The 14,809-nt window shown below is 38.4% G+C and overlaps 2 protein-coding genes across 2 annotated transcripts; one reads left to right on the top strand and one right to left on the bottom strand.

The window, feature by feature from the left end:
• Positions 1 to 457: 457 nt before the first annotated feature.
• On the bottom strand, positions 458 to 3,814 carry cybc1 (cytochrome b-245 chaperone 1). The gene is made up of 7 exons (XM_066665813.1): positions 3,679 to 3,814; positions 3,012 to 3,099; positions 2,874 to 2,915; positions 2,707 to 2,780; positions 2,525 to 2,621; positions 2,089 to 2,233; positions 458 to 1,834 (listed from the first exon to the last, which is right to left on the bottom strand). Exons 2-7 carry the CDS (start codon positions 3,097 to 3,099, stop codon positions 1,597 to 1,599), a joined length of 684 nt encoding a protein of 227 aa, XP_066521910.1. The 5' UTR covers positions 3,679 to 3,814; the 3' UTR covers positions 458 to 1,596.
• A 431-nt stretch (positions 3,815 to 4,245) lies between these two features.
• On the top strand, positions 4,246 to 13,920 carry narf (nuclear prelamin A recognition factor). The gene is made up of 12 exons (XM_066664890.1): positions 4,246 to 4,784; positions 5,625 to 5,694; positions 5,866 to 5,931; positions 6,165 to 6,302; positions 6,720 to 6,852; positions 7,124 to 7,258; positions 7,955 to 8,073; positions 10,683 to 10,812; positions 11,541 to 11,613; positions 12,099 to 12,236; positions 12,366 to 12,523; positions 12,926 to 13,920. Exons 2-12 carry the CDS (start codon positions 5,638 to 5,640, stop codon positions 13,174 to 13,176), a joined length of 1,398 nt encoding a protein of 465 aa, XP_066520987.1. The 5' UTR covers positions 4,246 to 4,784; positions 5,625 to 5,637; the 3' UTR covers positions 13,177 to 13,920.
• The last annotated feature ends 889 nt before the right edge of the window (positions 13,921 to 14,809 follow it).

The raw sequence follows: 14,809 nt of genomic DNA, 5'->3' as shown, positions 1-14,809 counted from the left end.
ATAACACAATGCACATTTCATATAAACTCACCACAGGTTAAATTAGAGAAAAGAGAACATTAACACTAAACGATATCAACACAAATTGTGCATCAACAGATGATCCATTGAATATTACTTTACATCTACAAGATAGATCAACGGAGTGGATAAACAATGTTTAACAAAACTAGCAACGATCCACTCGTACTCAAAATATATTAACTCACCAACACGTCTGTGTCACTACAGCACTGAGAATGATCCACCACCAAAATCACACCTGTTGTGGTTGAGTGAGGATCCTGACCATTAAAGAACAGAGTCAAATGTGCAGAGCTACAGACTGACTACATTCTGTAAGTGTAGAATCAAAAGTGCTCCTGTATAAGAGCTGATCAAATAGACAATAAACGTAGAAGCAAGGGGTAAAGCAAATAATAAAATATTATTTATTAAAATTAATTCAAAGGTGAGCTATGGAAAAATATTTCCTGTAAGTACATTGTAGGTAATTTTACCTGTTTCTGTAACAACCAGGAAAGTGTGACACCACTGATTTTCATTTCAGTGAAAATTTAAATAATACACATTACAAATACTGATAAATGTACAGTATAAACGTACAAATTATATTTAATGTTATTTTTTCAATGCTTCTGCATCAAATTCCCACAAAAATTACATGGACTTTCATCAAGATTTATTTTCTTAATTAAAACATGATATATCTGATATTTTCATGTGTGAATTGATTCTCAAAAGGAAATTTAAAGATCATATTAACCAGTGAAAATCTTGTTCATCTTTCACTTGTAAAAGATCCGTAAAATGTGTTCTACACTTTGTTTTACTTTTTTTTCCTGGGAAAAGTAAAGCTGCTAAAGTAAATGTTCATGATTTCTACCTGTAAAGTCAATGAACAACAATCGGAAAAACACAAAAGGGAGCTAAATTAAGAATTACAGAATTTTACACATACGGACCATGCAGTAAGATGACGATAAATCCACAAGCTAATACCAATTTCCCTGATATATTTCCCTTTCTATAAGCAGTAACTCCGAAAACATCTGGTCAATGCATGCTTTTGAATAACACATGAATAATCTCAGTTGTACAGACTGGATTGCAAAAAAATCAAGTAATTGCAATATAAATATAATACAACAAGCTTAATGTTATTAAACTGAATTTTGCAGGCTAACATGAAGCATATAATTAATAGCAAACAAATTTGTTCAATTACGATAGAGTAACACTATTTTAAAAGCTACAATTGAACTTTTTAAAGGATTAGCACCTACATATACCTTTTCAATGCCACATTCTTCAAAAAACTCATTCGTTTAGTTTGCCACAACACAAGTGAACCATGACCAGAATGAGGTTGATAGTGCTTGATATTACTAGTAATTACAGTAGAATGTCATCTTATGTCATCTATGACCAGACATATCTTCTGAATTATGCATTTTCACTGAGGTATATGAAAAAGGCCACTTTTTAGGGGTAGAAGGGTACACTCCAGGCATCAAGTAGTAGGTTGTTCCTAAAACTGGATGATTTGATTCATAATTAGAGTTTGAGTGCAGTGTCCTGAACAAATACACACGATCAGTGATCTGTCATTTCATCTTCATCCCTTGAATCACTGCTTTCATCATCCCCCTCCACACCCAGCCGCTCAAAGTCCGCCTCATCTTCATCATCATACTCATCTTCCGTCTCCCCAGATGAATGTTGCTGCAAAACTTCATCACCATACTCACCTTCCTCCTCCTCAGCTGCATGTTGCTGCAAAGCTTCAAGTCCCAAAAAGCGTTTAAGAAGGGCAGCAAGAACTTCTACATCACTGAAATAAGAAAGCAATATCTCAGGCAAAACACAACATATTTCATGTATTTAGAGACAGTTGTTCATGTATTTAGTTGCCATCTCTCTCCTATGACCACCACTGTAAATTATTCTTTATAAGTTTAAATTAAGTGATTCCGGTCAGCAAACCTTTTATACCTTCATTTAAATGTACAGAAATTCAGAAATTGGTGGAAATGTCGAAGAAATTGTTTATGCAGCAGGAACAGAAGTGTTTGTTTTAGCGCTAACCTGCGTCCTCCGAGAGTGGCGTTCTGTGTGAGAGGATGAGAGAATCCAGTGGCCATCCGCAGCACCAGAACATAACCCTTCCCCAGGTAACGCACTTTCTCCTCCTGAACACTTATGTCTCGCAAGTGCCGCAGATCCAGCATGACTGATGAATATACAACCACAGCCATTCTTACAACCAATTAACAGAGTATTCAGTCATTTAAACACCAAAATGTAGCAAATAGTTCATTTTTATGAAGTGTTTATTTATTTGTTTATTTATTTTGATATGAAATAAACAATCAAACTGCTTTGTAGTACCCTTATGAACCAGTTTGGCTTCATAGAGCAGGCCCACAACTGTGTCAGCATAATGGCTTTTTCATAGCGTGGAGAAGAATCGTTGGAGGAAATGGCCAGTTGCTGAAATTGTGAGGCATGGAAATGATCTTACCTTTTTCATGCCCTTTTCTCCACAGGGTCAGTATCACTGCATACAGACTAAAAGTTGTCAGTTCTATCTTCCCCTTAGATTTGTCAAACACTGCCTCCTGTAAGTGGAAAGAACATTTACTATTTTGGCAATGTCAACGTGAAATTTGGAAATAAAAGTGTGGAAAAGACAGATTTACTTACTTCCCATTCATCCATGTTTTGTAAGGCGACAAATAAGCAGCCCGTAACATAGAACAGCTTCCATAACACACTGTCTAAAATGTGCAGACAAAAAGAATGTTCTTAACTTTGTTAAAGTCTAACGCTTTTTTGCCATATATCATTATTTTCAGGAAGAGCAAATTCACCTGAACTATAATATGCAGCTGCCAAGCCAACTGAGGCAATGCCTGCATGAAAAAAGGAAGTGTAATTTAAAGATAAACATCCTTGTAAGTAAGTCATATAAATTATATATATATATAAATCTTCTTTATAACTCATACCAACTAGTAGAGACCAGGATCGAATCCCAGGTGATCTCTTCAGATGGACTACATCAGCGGTGTGTTTCTCAATCACCATGTACACCATCTGGAGGGAAAAAATGATGACATTAACATCTTTTATAGAGTTCTCCAATTAATTTCTATAAATGATGGATGAAAGTTAAAGGAAAATCCACACCATTCCTCCTAGCCTATATAAAATGAGCAAGTTGATATTTACTGACCAGCTTAATGTGAGTGTATACTCAATACTGTATATGGCCCCTTGAGGAACATCAGATCTACAATTTGATGTTAGATTAAATAAAGCTCCTTATATTACTAGACGCACAGATAACCATACTGAAAGTCTTATTGTGAACATATTATGAGAAGAACTATTTACCAAAAAAAAAAGCATTATGGGTGGAACAATTCAAAAAATAGAGGAAGAGGGCAGCCAGCAAAATGGACTGAGATTAATTATTAATAAACAAATGAGATTCTAAAGACCCAGACATCATATTTTGGAGTAACAATATATGTGGTCCATGTGATCACCAAGGTTGGAACCGATTTGTCTACACTAAACAATAATAAACCTATTTTAAAGCCGCCACCCTCTTCTGGAGTTCTGACCGCACTCTGGGATGAGCTGCAGGGGAAGTGGAAAGGGAAAACTCACCTTTACAGATCACTGAATTTCCTGTTCTTCCAATATCAGAATCCACTTGTGTTTTATCTGTATACCATTTACTAAATATATTTGTTTCGATCCATACGCTTCTTTCTCACACGCCTTCGGATTTCTCCAACTTCCTCCAAATGCCTCTGCACACTGATTGGCTGACGGCTTCACTAAGCCCCACCCTTAACGGCTCCTCCTCGAAGACTTCAGATTCTTAACATCCAACTTTAAAGTGTTTTTTAGTGTTTTAGTGTGTTTTATAAATTGCAACTTATCATTAATGACAAAGTCCTCGATGTTTTGGCGGCAGCTCGCATTCATGAAAATGTGGTTAAGGTTATAGCAGCTAGTAAAAACACTTGCGCAATGACGTCAATGAGCGGCAAGACAGTTGACGGGTTTTTGGCTCTATTTAGTGAGTCGATTCAATCAACTCGGTTCATAAATTAAGAGTCAACTCTGTCAGATTCCGTACGGTGCTTGGCTTCTTCATCACTTCATTCACACATTATGGACACTCTTGAATAGTCAATCCACCTTACAACATATTTTGGGCTTTGGGTGGACAGGTGTACAGTGAGAACACACCAAAGTTTTCACAGACAATGACCTGAAACGGGTTTTTACCTACAACGGACCATGGAGCTCTGTGACAACAACTTTACCTGTAGCTCAACTGTACCGACTCAAAGAATCGAATCAAATCCACAAATCGAACTAGTCCCCGCATTACGTTGCGGGGTTTTTGCGCATGCGGGCTGGTTCAGCTAAAGGACAATGAAGGATCCTGCTGTTGTGTCGAGTTGTCGAGGAGCTTTTCTTCAACATTTCTTTTGCAGGTCTGTCCTTGGAATGGCGCTCGTGGAGCGGGGAGGCATCCTCCGTTCGTTTATCGTTAAGTTGAGTGAACTTAAAGGCTCTGTTTTCTGATAAATGTTTTGGAGCTCAAGAGTCAAAACCTGCCTGTGTTATCATTCGGTTTCGGTTTTCAGAGGAAAACATTGTTTTCTCCCGCACTGGACTAATGTTTATTTAACTACTGTCCACACTGAGCTGGGGAGTTTGTGAAATTTGTCGCCGTTTTTGCTTGAGGACCAGCCGCCGTAAGTAAAATCTTCAGTAAATAGCAGATGTTTGTCGATACTTTCCAGTTTGAAGTTTTATTGAAAGTATCCTTTTCTGAGCTGGAATGTGTGCTGACATTTTCTCAATTTTACAACTACAAAACTACTTTTGCCAACTACAAACAGGTAAAAAAAATGCCACGTTTTAAATATGACTGTTGTAGTGCATTGATTTTTTTGTGTCATAATTTTTTTTAATTTATTATGACATTTAGAGAGTATCTTGATTTTTTCCCCCATAACAGCAACCCATATCCCTTATGCGTTTTAACAGGAAAATTCCTTAAAAAAATTAGTCAAGTTTCCAATTCTGCTGAACTATTTTAAAAATTCATATTGCTTAGAATTTTTTTGTCTCCACCAGTCACTTCTGTCTCCTTACAACTAAAGATGCCTAGCTAATAATGGCCCTATGTCACTTGATGAGAAATAATGAGAAGTTCCTTAAGCCCTCTTACTTTTCTGTCTTTATTGCTGAATGTTAATGCTCTCAAAACAGCAATCTCGTTGAGGTGTGTCATGGGAACCCTCAAATACCACCTACTTTCTTTTGGATTTGTGTTTATGTGTGTTTTATATGATCACAGTGGGTTTCAGGGTACCAATCTCTCCTTAGTGTAATCTATAATTACAGTCAACGTGTACATGCCTGTGATTCTGATTGGATGTTTAGGATCTCTTATTACTCAACAAATCCATCTGGAGCTCATTTGAGTTTCAGGAATGACGTGCGCTGAATGAAATACACTTTACATTATTTTAACATTTAAGTGTTTACTGGTACACAACATTATTTCTGCTGTTAATTATGCTTTTCAGCTATTCCTCTATCATGTCTGAAGTTAGCATACCAAGGAAAAAAGAAAAGTGTGAAAACTGCACTAAACAGGTAAACAGTTTAAAAAGGTGTCCAGATTTATGAACTAAATTTGTGCTGATACACGACGTCTGTTTATTATTTTTATGAGACTAGAAGAAATTTCACACCTGACAGCTAGTATTCGCATGAACGATGTCTATGCAATAACAGTATCTTTTTTACTTTTTTTTGTCTTTGTAGTGCAATAAGAAACAGAGTGATGATGCTCTGAGCTCACTTCAGGAGAGAGGTGTGGCCAATGGAGAGGTAGTTACTTCTCTTATGTTGAATATTTTGAGGAACTTAACTACACACCTGTGCTCAAATCCTAAATAACTTCTCAATATATATCTGTTCGTTTGCACTCATTTATCCTTTTATTTTCTGTGAGATCAACTAGAACTAGAATTATGAAGCTCAGACTCAATTATTGCCAATCATTATCCAAGAAGAAGTATCATTTTCATTGTCTAAGCTCGCCGTTTTCATTTCCTCCTTAGGTGAGCGGACATACCCCAACCCAGACAGTACTGCTGAGTGCGTGCCTCTCATGTGATGGCTGTGTGTCAGAAGAGGAGAGCATGAAAATATCTCAACAGAGCTTGCAAGAAATCAGCCGTGTTCTTGCTCTTAATAAGGTAATGTGTACGTCACATATCTTTTGACAAAAACATTTCAGCTGAGATCAGATCTGTTTCTTTGTCACAGTGTTTTCCGCTTGCAGTTTTGTGTACAATAATACAACTTATCCCAGTGCCATTGAAGTGGAATTAGACCAAGTATTTATGACACAGTTAAACCTTCTGGTAAATCAAAAATGATGATAAATATTTTTTATATTATATTTATTTAATTAATGAGAGAATGAGTGCTGTATGCAACAACATGCACCTGTTACAAAATATATATTTCCTTACTTATGGTCTTAAAGAATGCTTGTGCAATTGGAGCGTGTGTCACTTAAGGGTGCACAAACTTTGGTCTGTGTGGGCTGTGTGTTTCATATAGTGTGCACATATCACATTGCGTACTGGATGTGTTTGTGGATGTTACAGAAGTGTGATGCCTCGAAGCATAAAGTGCTGATGGTGTCTGTGTGCCCTCAGTCCTTGCCATTTTTCTCTGTCAAATTTCACCTGGATGTCCCTGAGGCTGCACAAAAGCTCTGTGGCTTTCTGAAAAGTTTAGGTGAGTCTACTGCCAAGATTAACAGTCATGTCTTCTTGGTGTGCCTCAAGAAGACTGTTATGCCACACCTGTTGTTTCCCTTCCCCTTTTATGACACTCTGGTTTGATTTATACAACCATTTTAGCGTTATTTTTAGCAGTTCATGGAAATTTGAAAGAACTGATGCACCTGTGTGTTGTGTCTATTATGAAATATTTGGCTAAGTGGTAATGAACTCTCTTTCACATGGAAAAATAAATGCAGTTAGAGATGTCCTGTCTTTGTCTTTAGGAGTTAAATATGTGTTTGACACCACACTGGCTGCTAGTTTCAGTATTCTGGAGAGTCAGAAGGAGTTTGTACAGAGATATCGGCGCAGGCATCATGACACACATGCTTTGCCCATGTTCACCTCCTCATGTCCAGGTATGTTGATCCTAATTTTTGTGCCAGATCAAAATGAAACAGTGGTATTGACCCGTTTACCTTACATATGTGGCTTCTGAGAGATTAGTTTTCATTTTCCATGAAAAGTCAATAGGTGTAAGAGTCTTGAAGGGATGTTTTGAAGGGAGTATGAATATATGCGTGTGTGTGAATGAGTACATGCTGTGCTTAAGGGGCGTGACTAGATTGAGATAGACAAAGCATCCTGCTCTAGTCAGATAGGCTAGTATGGACAACCTCACACCCTTCCCTGCTGTTAATAAGCACTTGCTGCCTTCCCACAAACTTTTTTCCCCCCATTATGAATATTCCAGTGTACTAACACACAAATACAATGAGTTTGCAGGCCTGTTGTTTGGAGTGTGCTTACTGGAGTGATACCAAACCAGTTAATCATCATGCCCAATTTAAACACAATATTACATGCTTCAAAGGTATTAAGCAGCAACAATAATGTAACATGGAATGGTTTTCATGCATCACTTTGTGTTGAAATTTAGTGATATGTAAATGGTTCTGTTTCTCTCCTCTCATTTGACCACATTGCGAAAAAAAGGGATAATTTCTTATGTGATATAACCTGTGTGAATTTTACTGTGGTAAAGTAAGTTTTTGGTTTTTAGATAATGAGGTATCTTCTTTGCTTCTTTGCTATGCTTCTTTGTGTTCTCCTAGGATGGATCCGTTATGCAGAGCATGTGCTTGGGAGTCTGGTTACTCCACACATCTGTACAGCCCGGTCACCTCAGCAGGTCATGGGTTCTCTAGTTAAAGACTACTTCATCAGGCAACAGGTCAGCTTCCAGAAAATCATTTCTATCTGTGCTTGTGCAAATGAAGCTGAAAGAATCTATTCGGATTCTAATATGATTCTGAAATGGTTTTATGTTTGAAAGCTATCTCCTGACTGCCAGGGTGGTACTTACTGAGTGGATGTTCCTCATGCGTGTGGGTACACGGACCGAGAATGTATACCCAATTAGTCACGTGTGACTTTGCCTGTGACGTCACCCAAGCTATATCGACCTGTGACTCACAGCAAACTTGCCTCTGACCGATATCAGCTCTGTGACACTTTGTCAGAGCTGTAGTTTTCTTTGTCTTCCACAAGATTTTACACTTTAATTCTCCTTAAACATTCAAATTCATATTATTTACACATTCAGTTGTAATAAACAAGAAAACATACAGTATACTTAAACTTTAAACAAGTCTGTACACAGTAATTATGGGTCTCTCCTTCGTTTTGAGAAAGGCACAAATCCTCAGCAGGAACCAAATGTGTGGAGAGATTCCAAGGGAACGTGAAGACCTTCTTGCTGATTGGTAGTCGCTGAAGCACGTCACTGCTCATTTGCATGGAGTTGAACGGAGCTGAAATTCATCACGTTGCTGAATTCGTCCACGTCACGTCGCTCAGCGTTTCCCAGTGTCGCTGACTCTCATTGAAAATGAACGACTTCCAGTCGCCATGACACTTTTGTTGCTTTCGGAGTTCATGCACAGTACCCTACGTTCACACTAGCAGGTGACAAGTTGCTTATGTTGTCCCAAGTTTGTCTCTTCTGAGTGTGTCGAGGCCGCTAGCACTGTCGTGGGGGGAGGCGTGTGTGCAGAGAACAGAATCTGGCCGAACTTTGTACCCTGTGTCTACAATTGGTTCAAAGAATTTCTTGCAGCCAATCGTTTAGAATACCTCTTATCGCTGAATCGTGGCTACAAATCACATTACTCCATAGGAAAAGAGTGGACGCTTGTCGCTTTGTTGTCTGCTAGTGTGAATGTCTTCACTTTGAAGAAGGGTCCAGTCATTTCCTATGGAAGATTGTGATTTGTAGCCGTGATTCAGTGACAAGCGACAAATCAAGTTGAGATTTTCTCAACTTTATGCAAATGACTTATGATGTGTTGAAGCAACATTCTTAATGATCGGCTACAAGAAATTCTTTGAACCAATCGTAGATGCAGGGTCAGAATTTCGTCCAGCTTCGGCTCTCTGAACCGTTCACCCCCCCGAGACAACAGGAGTGGCCTTGACATGTCCACAAGAGACTAACTTGGGGCGAGGTAAGCAGCTTGTCACCTGCTAGAGTTATAGTCTGTGTGCTCACATTATTTATTAATAACACTCCACCGCCGTGAGCGAGTGTACACGTGAGTCTCTGCATGAAACTCGTGAGAGAATTCCGTATTAACGTTAACTCCAGCAGGCATGTGACTGTCTCGTAGACTCATTCGGGTTTTCTCTCAGTGCAGCACTCTCAAGATGTTGTCCCAAGGCTGTTGTGCACATTGCCTCTCCATACTGGAAGTGGATGATGGACATGATTTGTGCCCCTCTTGTCTTGGGATGGAGCACCTTGGTGAGCGCCTGATTGCAGGGTTAGCAAGAAGTGCTGCTGTGCTTCCAGTGCCGTCACGGGCAAGGTCACACATGACTCATTTGGTATATATTTTCTTGTCTAGAGTGTGCACACGCATGGAACCTCCACTCAGTAAATACCGCCCTGGTGGTCATCCACCACTCACATAACCACAGTTACATCTAACGTTAATTAAAATAAAATATGTGGAATGTACTAAATCATATAATAACCAGGGTGTGTCATCAGAGATTAAGGAAACATGTTAAGTTGAAACACTGGAAACTCCGGCACCAGTACTACAGCTAGTATGAAGTTGTTTTGAGGAATGTCTGTTCTGGAGCAGAACTATGTTTGTGTTTGTCCTGTGATCCTGCCCACTGTCCACTCCTTAATGTTGCTTTCACATCCGGGTTGCCAGGTTTGAAACACAATAGCAGACAGAAATAGCATTCTACAACTGTGGAAGTGAGCAGTTGAACAGAGATAACATTAACTTCTAAAGGACCCAAAAAGCCTCAGCATTCTTCTAAAAACTACCATGAGAGAATAAATACTGGCAATGTATTTGGAAACTGGAGAAAGCTTAGAAACCAGAGAGAGTGAAAGACATGTAAGCAGCTAATTTCCAAAAAACTATAAAAGCACAGATGTGTATGTATGGATTACACTTCATGGTTTGTGTGCTCTAAAGGAAGAAAGTGTGAGGTAATGGCAGAATTAAGAGGTGTAAACTCTGTGGTTTGTGTTTAAAATGAAGCAATTGTTTGAAGAATTGAAGCATGTTTCTTCCCTTAACTTGTCTCTTTCTTCAACCTGCATGAGCTTCACATATAAGTGTGAGGTTGTTGCTCTTTCTCCATTGTTTTGAATTTGAACTGCAGTACCCATTTTAAATGCTTGCTGACAGTATTACATGCTGATCCTTATACTTTATTCTTTATATTCTTCTATACAGTAGTAGGTGTCTAAATGTATATGCAGTCATTAGTCATCGCATGCTGAAAGTGAAGTGTTGACCTTATGCTTTGTCTTGGCAGAAGCTGACCCCGGAGCAGGTGTACCATGTGGTGGTGGCTCCCTGTTTTGATAAGAAGCTGGAAGCAGTGAAAGACGAATTGTACAACAGCTTGCTGGAGAGTAGAGATGTGGACTGTGTGCTTACCTCAGGTATGGTCTTGAACCAGTTCATTGTTTTTCACTGTCTGCATTCTGAGCTCTAAAACTCCTTTCCAACTTGTAAACTGACAATATTGGTATCTGTTTTAGCCACCATATATTCTAGCTTCAATAGAAATGTGATGAGAATTGTAACCAGTAATATCAAATGAAATAGCCTACAATAAATTGTTATAATCTAAAGAGTTGCATGTCATTTTAATCGTAAAACCAAAGCAGGGCAGTGTTTGGAAAGCAGAGTAGACAGACAAAAATGAAACACAGCGGTGTAGGGTAACTGATGTATCTAGAACGTCTGTTTTCTTCTTGCTTTGTGTTTTTTCTTTCAGGTGTGGGGTGTTGTTTCCTTGCCTTTTTAACCCGTGTCTGTGCATTTTAATGATGACAGATCTTACATAAATACACACAGGCAGGAACGCATTGCATTGTTTATGTTTTGCTGTATTCTATTGTATGCATTAATCAGACATATGCCCTTCATTTGAGTGCAGTTCAAATAAAAGTTATATTTTGTTAAATAAAATGTGACTATATTACTGTAACTGACTTCCTGCTACTTGTGCTAGATATAACAGAGTGAGTTTGATTATGTAAAGATACCAGTGAGAATGAACTTTTTTCACACATGGTTGCAGAACATGGTAATAAAGGTGTAATAAAACCCTTGGGGCATTATGGGTTTGTGATTAAAAGGAATGTTGTCCTTTGTTTTGTTTCAGGGGAAATACTGCACATGATGGAGCAGAGTAACGTCTCCATGGAAAGCATTGACCCTGTTCCTCTGGATCACGTGTAAGTTAGATTACCACCATTTTACTGTGGTTAATGTAGGCACTAAGGAAACTATAAAGTCTCAGGAAGTGAGAGGCATATTAAAATGCTCTACTCCTGAATTTGTTTTATCATTATGACAAGAAAGATAAGTTTATCATTGATGTAGCACATATGCATGTAGATATGATATGTATATGGTAAGCCGATGAGTGAGGAACTAGGTAAGCGAAAAGTTGTGAGGAACTTTGAAACTAGGTTGGTTTCCGGTTACTGGCATGGCGCAGAGTTCTGACTATTATAATCTTACTCATCAGGATCATTTAATGTTGTTTTGATCTTGGGCAAGACCACAATCATTGTAAGGCTGCATGAGGTCATATCACCAATGTTATTTTGGTCTGTTGCGTCGTGACATGTTCAGACTTGGCTCTCTTTTGGTCTCGGTCTCAGTGTAGGAGATTATGGTTTCCAGCGAGTGTCATTTGTTTGTATGTGCATGACAGGTTTGGTGAAATCAGTGCTTCAAGCTTGATGAGACATGATGGACGAGGTTCTGAAGGTTTCCTAGAGCACATTTTCAAATATGCAGCCAAAGAGCTCTTTGGCCTGGATGTTCAAGAGATTGTATACAAGACACTTAGGTAAGTTTAACAGTTTGAGAAAATAAATAAATGTATTATTATTACATTTTTATGTTGCTGTAAATGTATAATAGTGTATTCAGATAGATCACAAATGCATGTCAATTTAACCTGCTCTATGTCTGACAGGAATAGAGACTTCCAGGAGGTGGTGCTAGAGCGTGATGGTGAAACATTGCTGCAGTTTGCGGCAGTCTATGGCTTCCGCAACATTCAGACACTGGTTCACCGCATGCGGAAAGGAAGGGTGCCATACCAGCTAGTGGAGGTTCTGTCCTGTCCTGGAGGTAAAACTGCATTATAGCAAGTGCACAGAATGAGATGCATGGCAAAATATGGATAGTAATGAATCTCTTTCAATACATGCTAGCAATCTTTTGTTACTTATTACACTCCATGTTTACTAGTCGTTTTCAGTACTTTGCTTAATGTGGTAAGTAATATTAAACCACGGGTGTATGTAAATTCATTTGCATGATAGACTGACATACAAGTAACCTATATTAGACAGTTTTAATTAATTTGTTTCATTGAAAGATTCCAGCCTGAGGCTTGTACTTTGTAATAATGCCCAATCCGATTAGGCTGATTGGGGCTATTCAGTTCTGACAGACAATCTAAGATCGACCAGGTGCCTGAAAATCACCCATACATTTCTGAGCGAATTGTAATTTATAATTTGCCTGCAGGCTGTGTGAGTGGTCGTGGCCAGGCAGAGGGAGAGGGAGGCAAACCTGACCGTGCCCTGGTTCAGCAGATGGAAGAAGCTTACTGTAGCCTACCTATCCGTCTGCCTGAGACCAACCCCGAAGTCCAGCGTCTTTACCAGGACTGGCTGGATGGACAGGACTCTCCACATGCCCAACAGATCCTTCACACCAAATACAGCAACCACACACAGCCCACATCACAAACTCTGATCCCTGATATACAGTGGTAAGAACCAAAGGACATTCACTGGGCCACTAATTTCCTGTTTGTCTGGAGTCCACAAACATTCCTGCCAGAGTCAGGATCATGCTGTGATCATTCTGGTGGCTGACAGCACACAATGCCTGTTCTTAAAGACAAATGAAATGACCTGAAGGCAGCCAATCCAGGAGTTTTAATTTATGTAGTTTATTTGCTCGTAAACCTTACTCCAATGCTTATAAAAGATGTTATGAATGACTGGAGAAATCTTAATCCTTGATTCATAAGAGGACAATAGCAATAACATATAGGGCATTGACACATGGCGATTAAATTAATCATAGTTTTGGAGTCTGAAACAAAAAGCAAAAAAAGTGCTGAAACTTGATTATTGGTGTAATGATGTAATAAAAATAACCATTCACTGAACAAAGCTTTATATTCATATGTCTTTTCAATTTACTTATTTTGCTAAATTACTATATTGTCTTATATTTTTTTCTTAATAGCTGCTAACTTTCTTGGCATTTCCTTGTTCTCTGTTTGTCCTTTGTCCCTTTAATTTCACCAAAAATGTAGAGATTTGTTTTCTGATATTAGTTTGCAAGGAAACATTTTTGTGTATATAAGTGTTGTAAACAAAAACAGACTGACAATTCTATTTGCTTCCAGAAACATAAACTAGTATGATTCCTGGTGTAGTACGCTCAAGGCTCTTTTCTTGAAAACACTGATAAATAAATATTTCCCATGGCACGTGTAACTGAGCAAATGTAACACTGGAGTTGCATAATATACTTGGAACATTATTACATGGTTATGATTAAGTTGTAAACAATATCTAAGTCAGTGGTTCTCAAACTTTAGACCAAGTACCACCCATTATTAAACCAAAACCTCCAAGTACCATCTATGAGTCATACCACAGAAACATGTGTGCTCCTGGTTTTTCCTCTGTTCTGGGGCATAAGGCAAAATCTTGCTTTTATTTTTACATGCTTTTTTTTAACCTGAAATGCAGGCTTTACACAAAATTATCCAAAATAATTATTATACAGTTATGAGAACATAAAATTTATGGGAAATATAAACGAGAAGAAATCAATGTAATAACAATTGTGTGCTTTAATAGGCTATATATGTGAAAACAATGCTTGGAGTAGGTGTTTAAAACGGCTCTCTGCACTTGTGTCAGTAGGTGGAGGAGGCGCAGCGAAGTGTTAAACAGTGTTTTAGGACTCAAATGATGCAAAGAACAACCACGTTGTTTTCCTTCAGCTGAGTGTTTTCTTCTGTGTTGTCTTCACGTGTACAGACTTCTCACTTAGTTTCTCTCTATTTTAGCCTCTGGATTTAGTTCTTTTGGGCTCCAGAATATTTCTCAGTCTTGGTCTTGGCTTGTTTTTCTCATTTCCAAATTGCTCATGTCTGTCCCTAGCATTTGCTTATGTCCAGTTAGCAACTGAGACTGCACTTTCTTTACATGGATTTCTCAAAAAAACTGGGGATTGCATTCCCTCCCTGGAAAAAAAAAAGCGGCGGAACGCTGTCTCCCCTGTTCCCTTACAGACGTAATCAACTGTGGAGTTATGGTGTATGCGTGTACCATATATATATATATATATATATAATTTACACTTTAGATTTTCAGTTATAAACAA

Source organism: Hoplias malabaricus, chromosome 3, assembly GCF_029633855.1.
Source record: "Hoplias malabaricus isolate fHopMal1 chromosome 3, fHopMal1.hap1, whole genome shotgun sequence".
Lineage (NCBI taxonomy): Eukaryota > Metazoa > Chordata > Actinopteri > Characiformes > Erythrinidae > Hoplias > Hoplias malabaricus.
The sequence above is the reverse complement of the archived record's forward strand: the minus strand, read 5'-3'. Positions and strand labels throughout refer to the sequence as shown.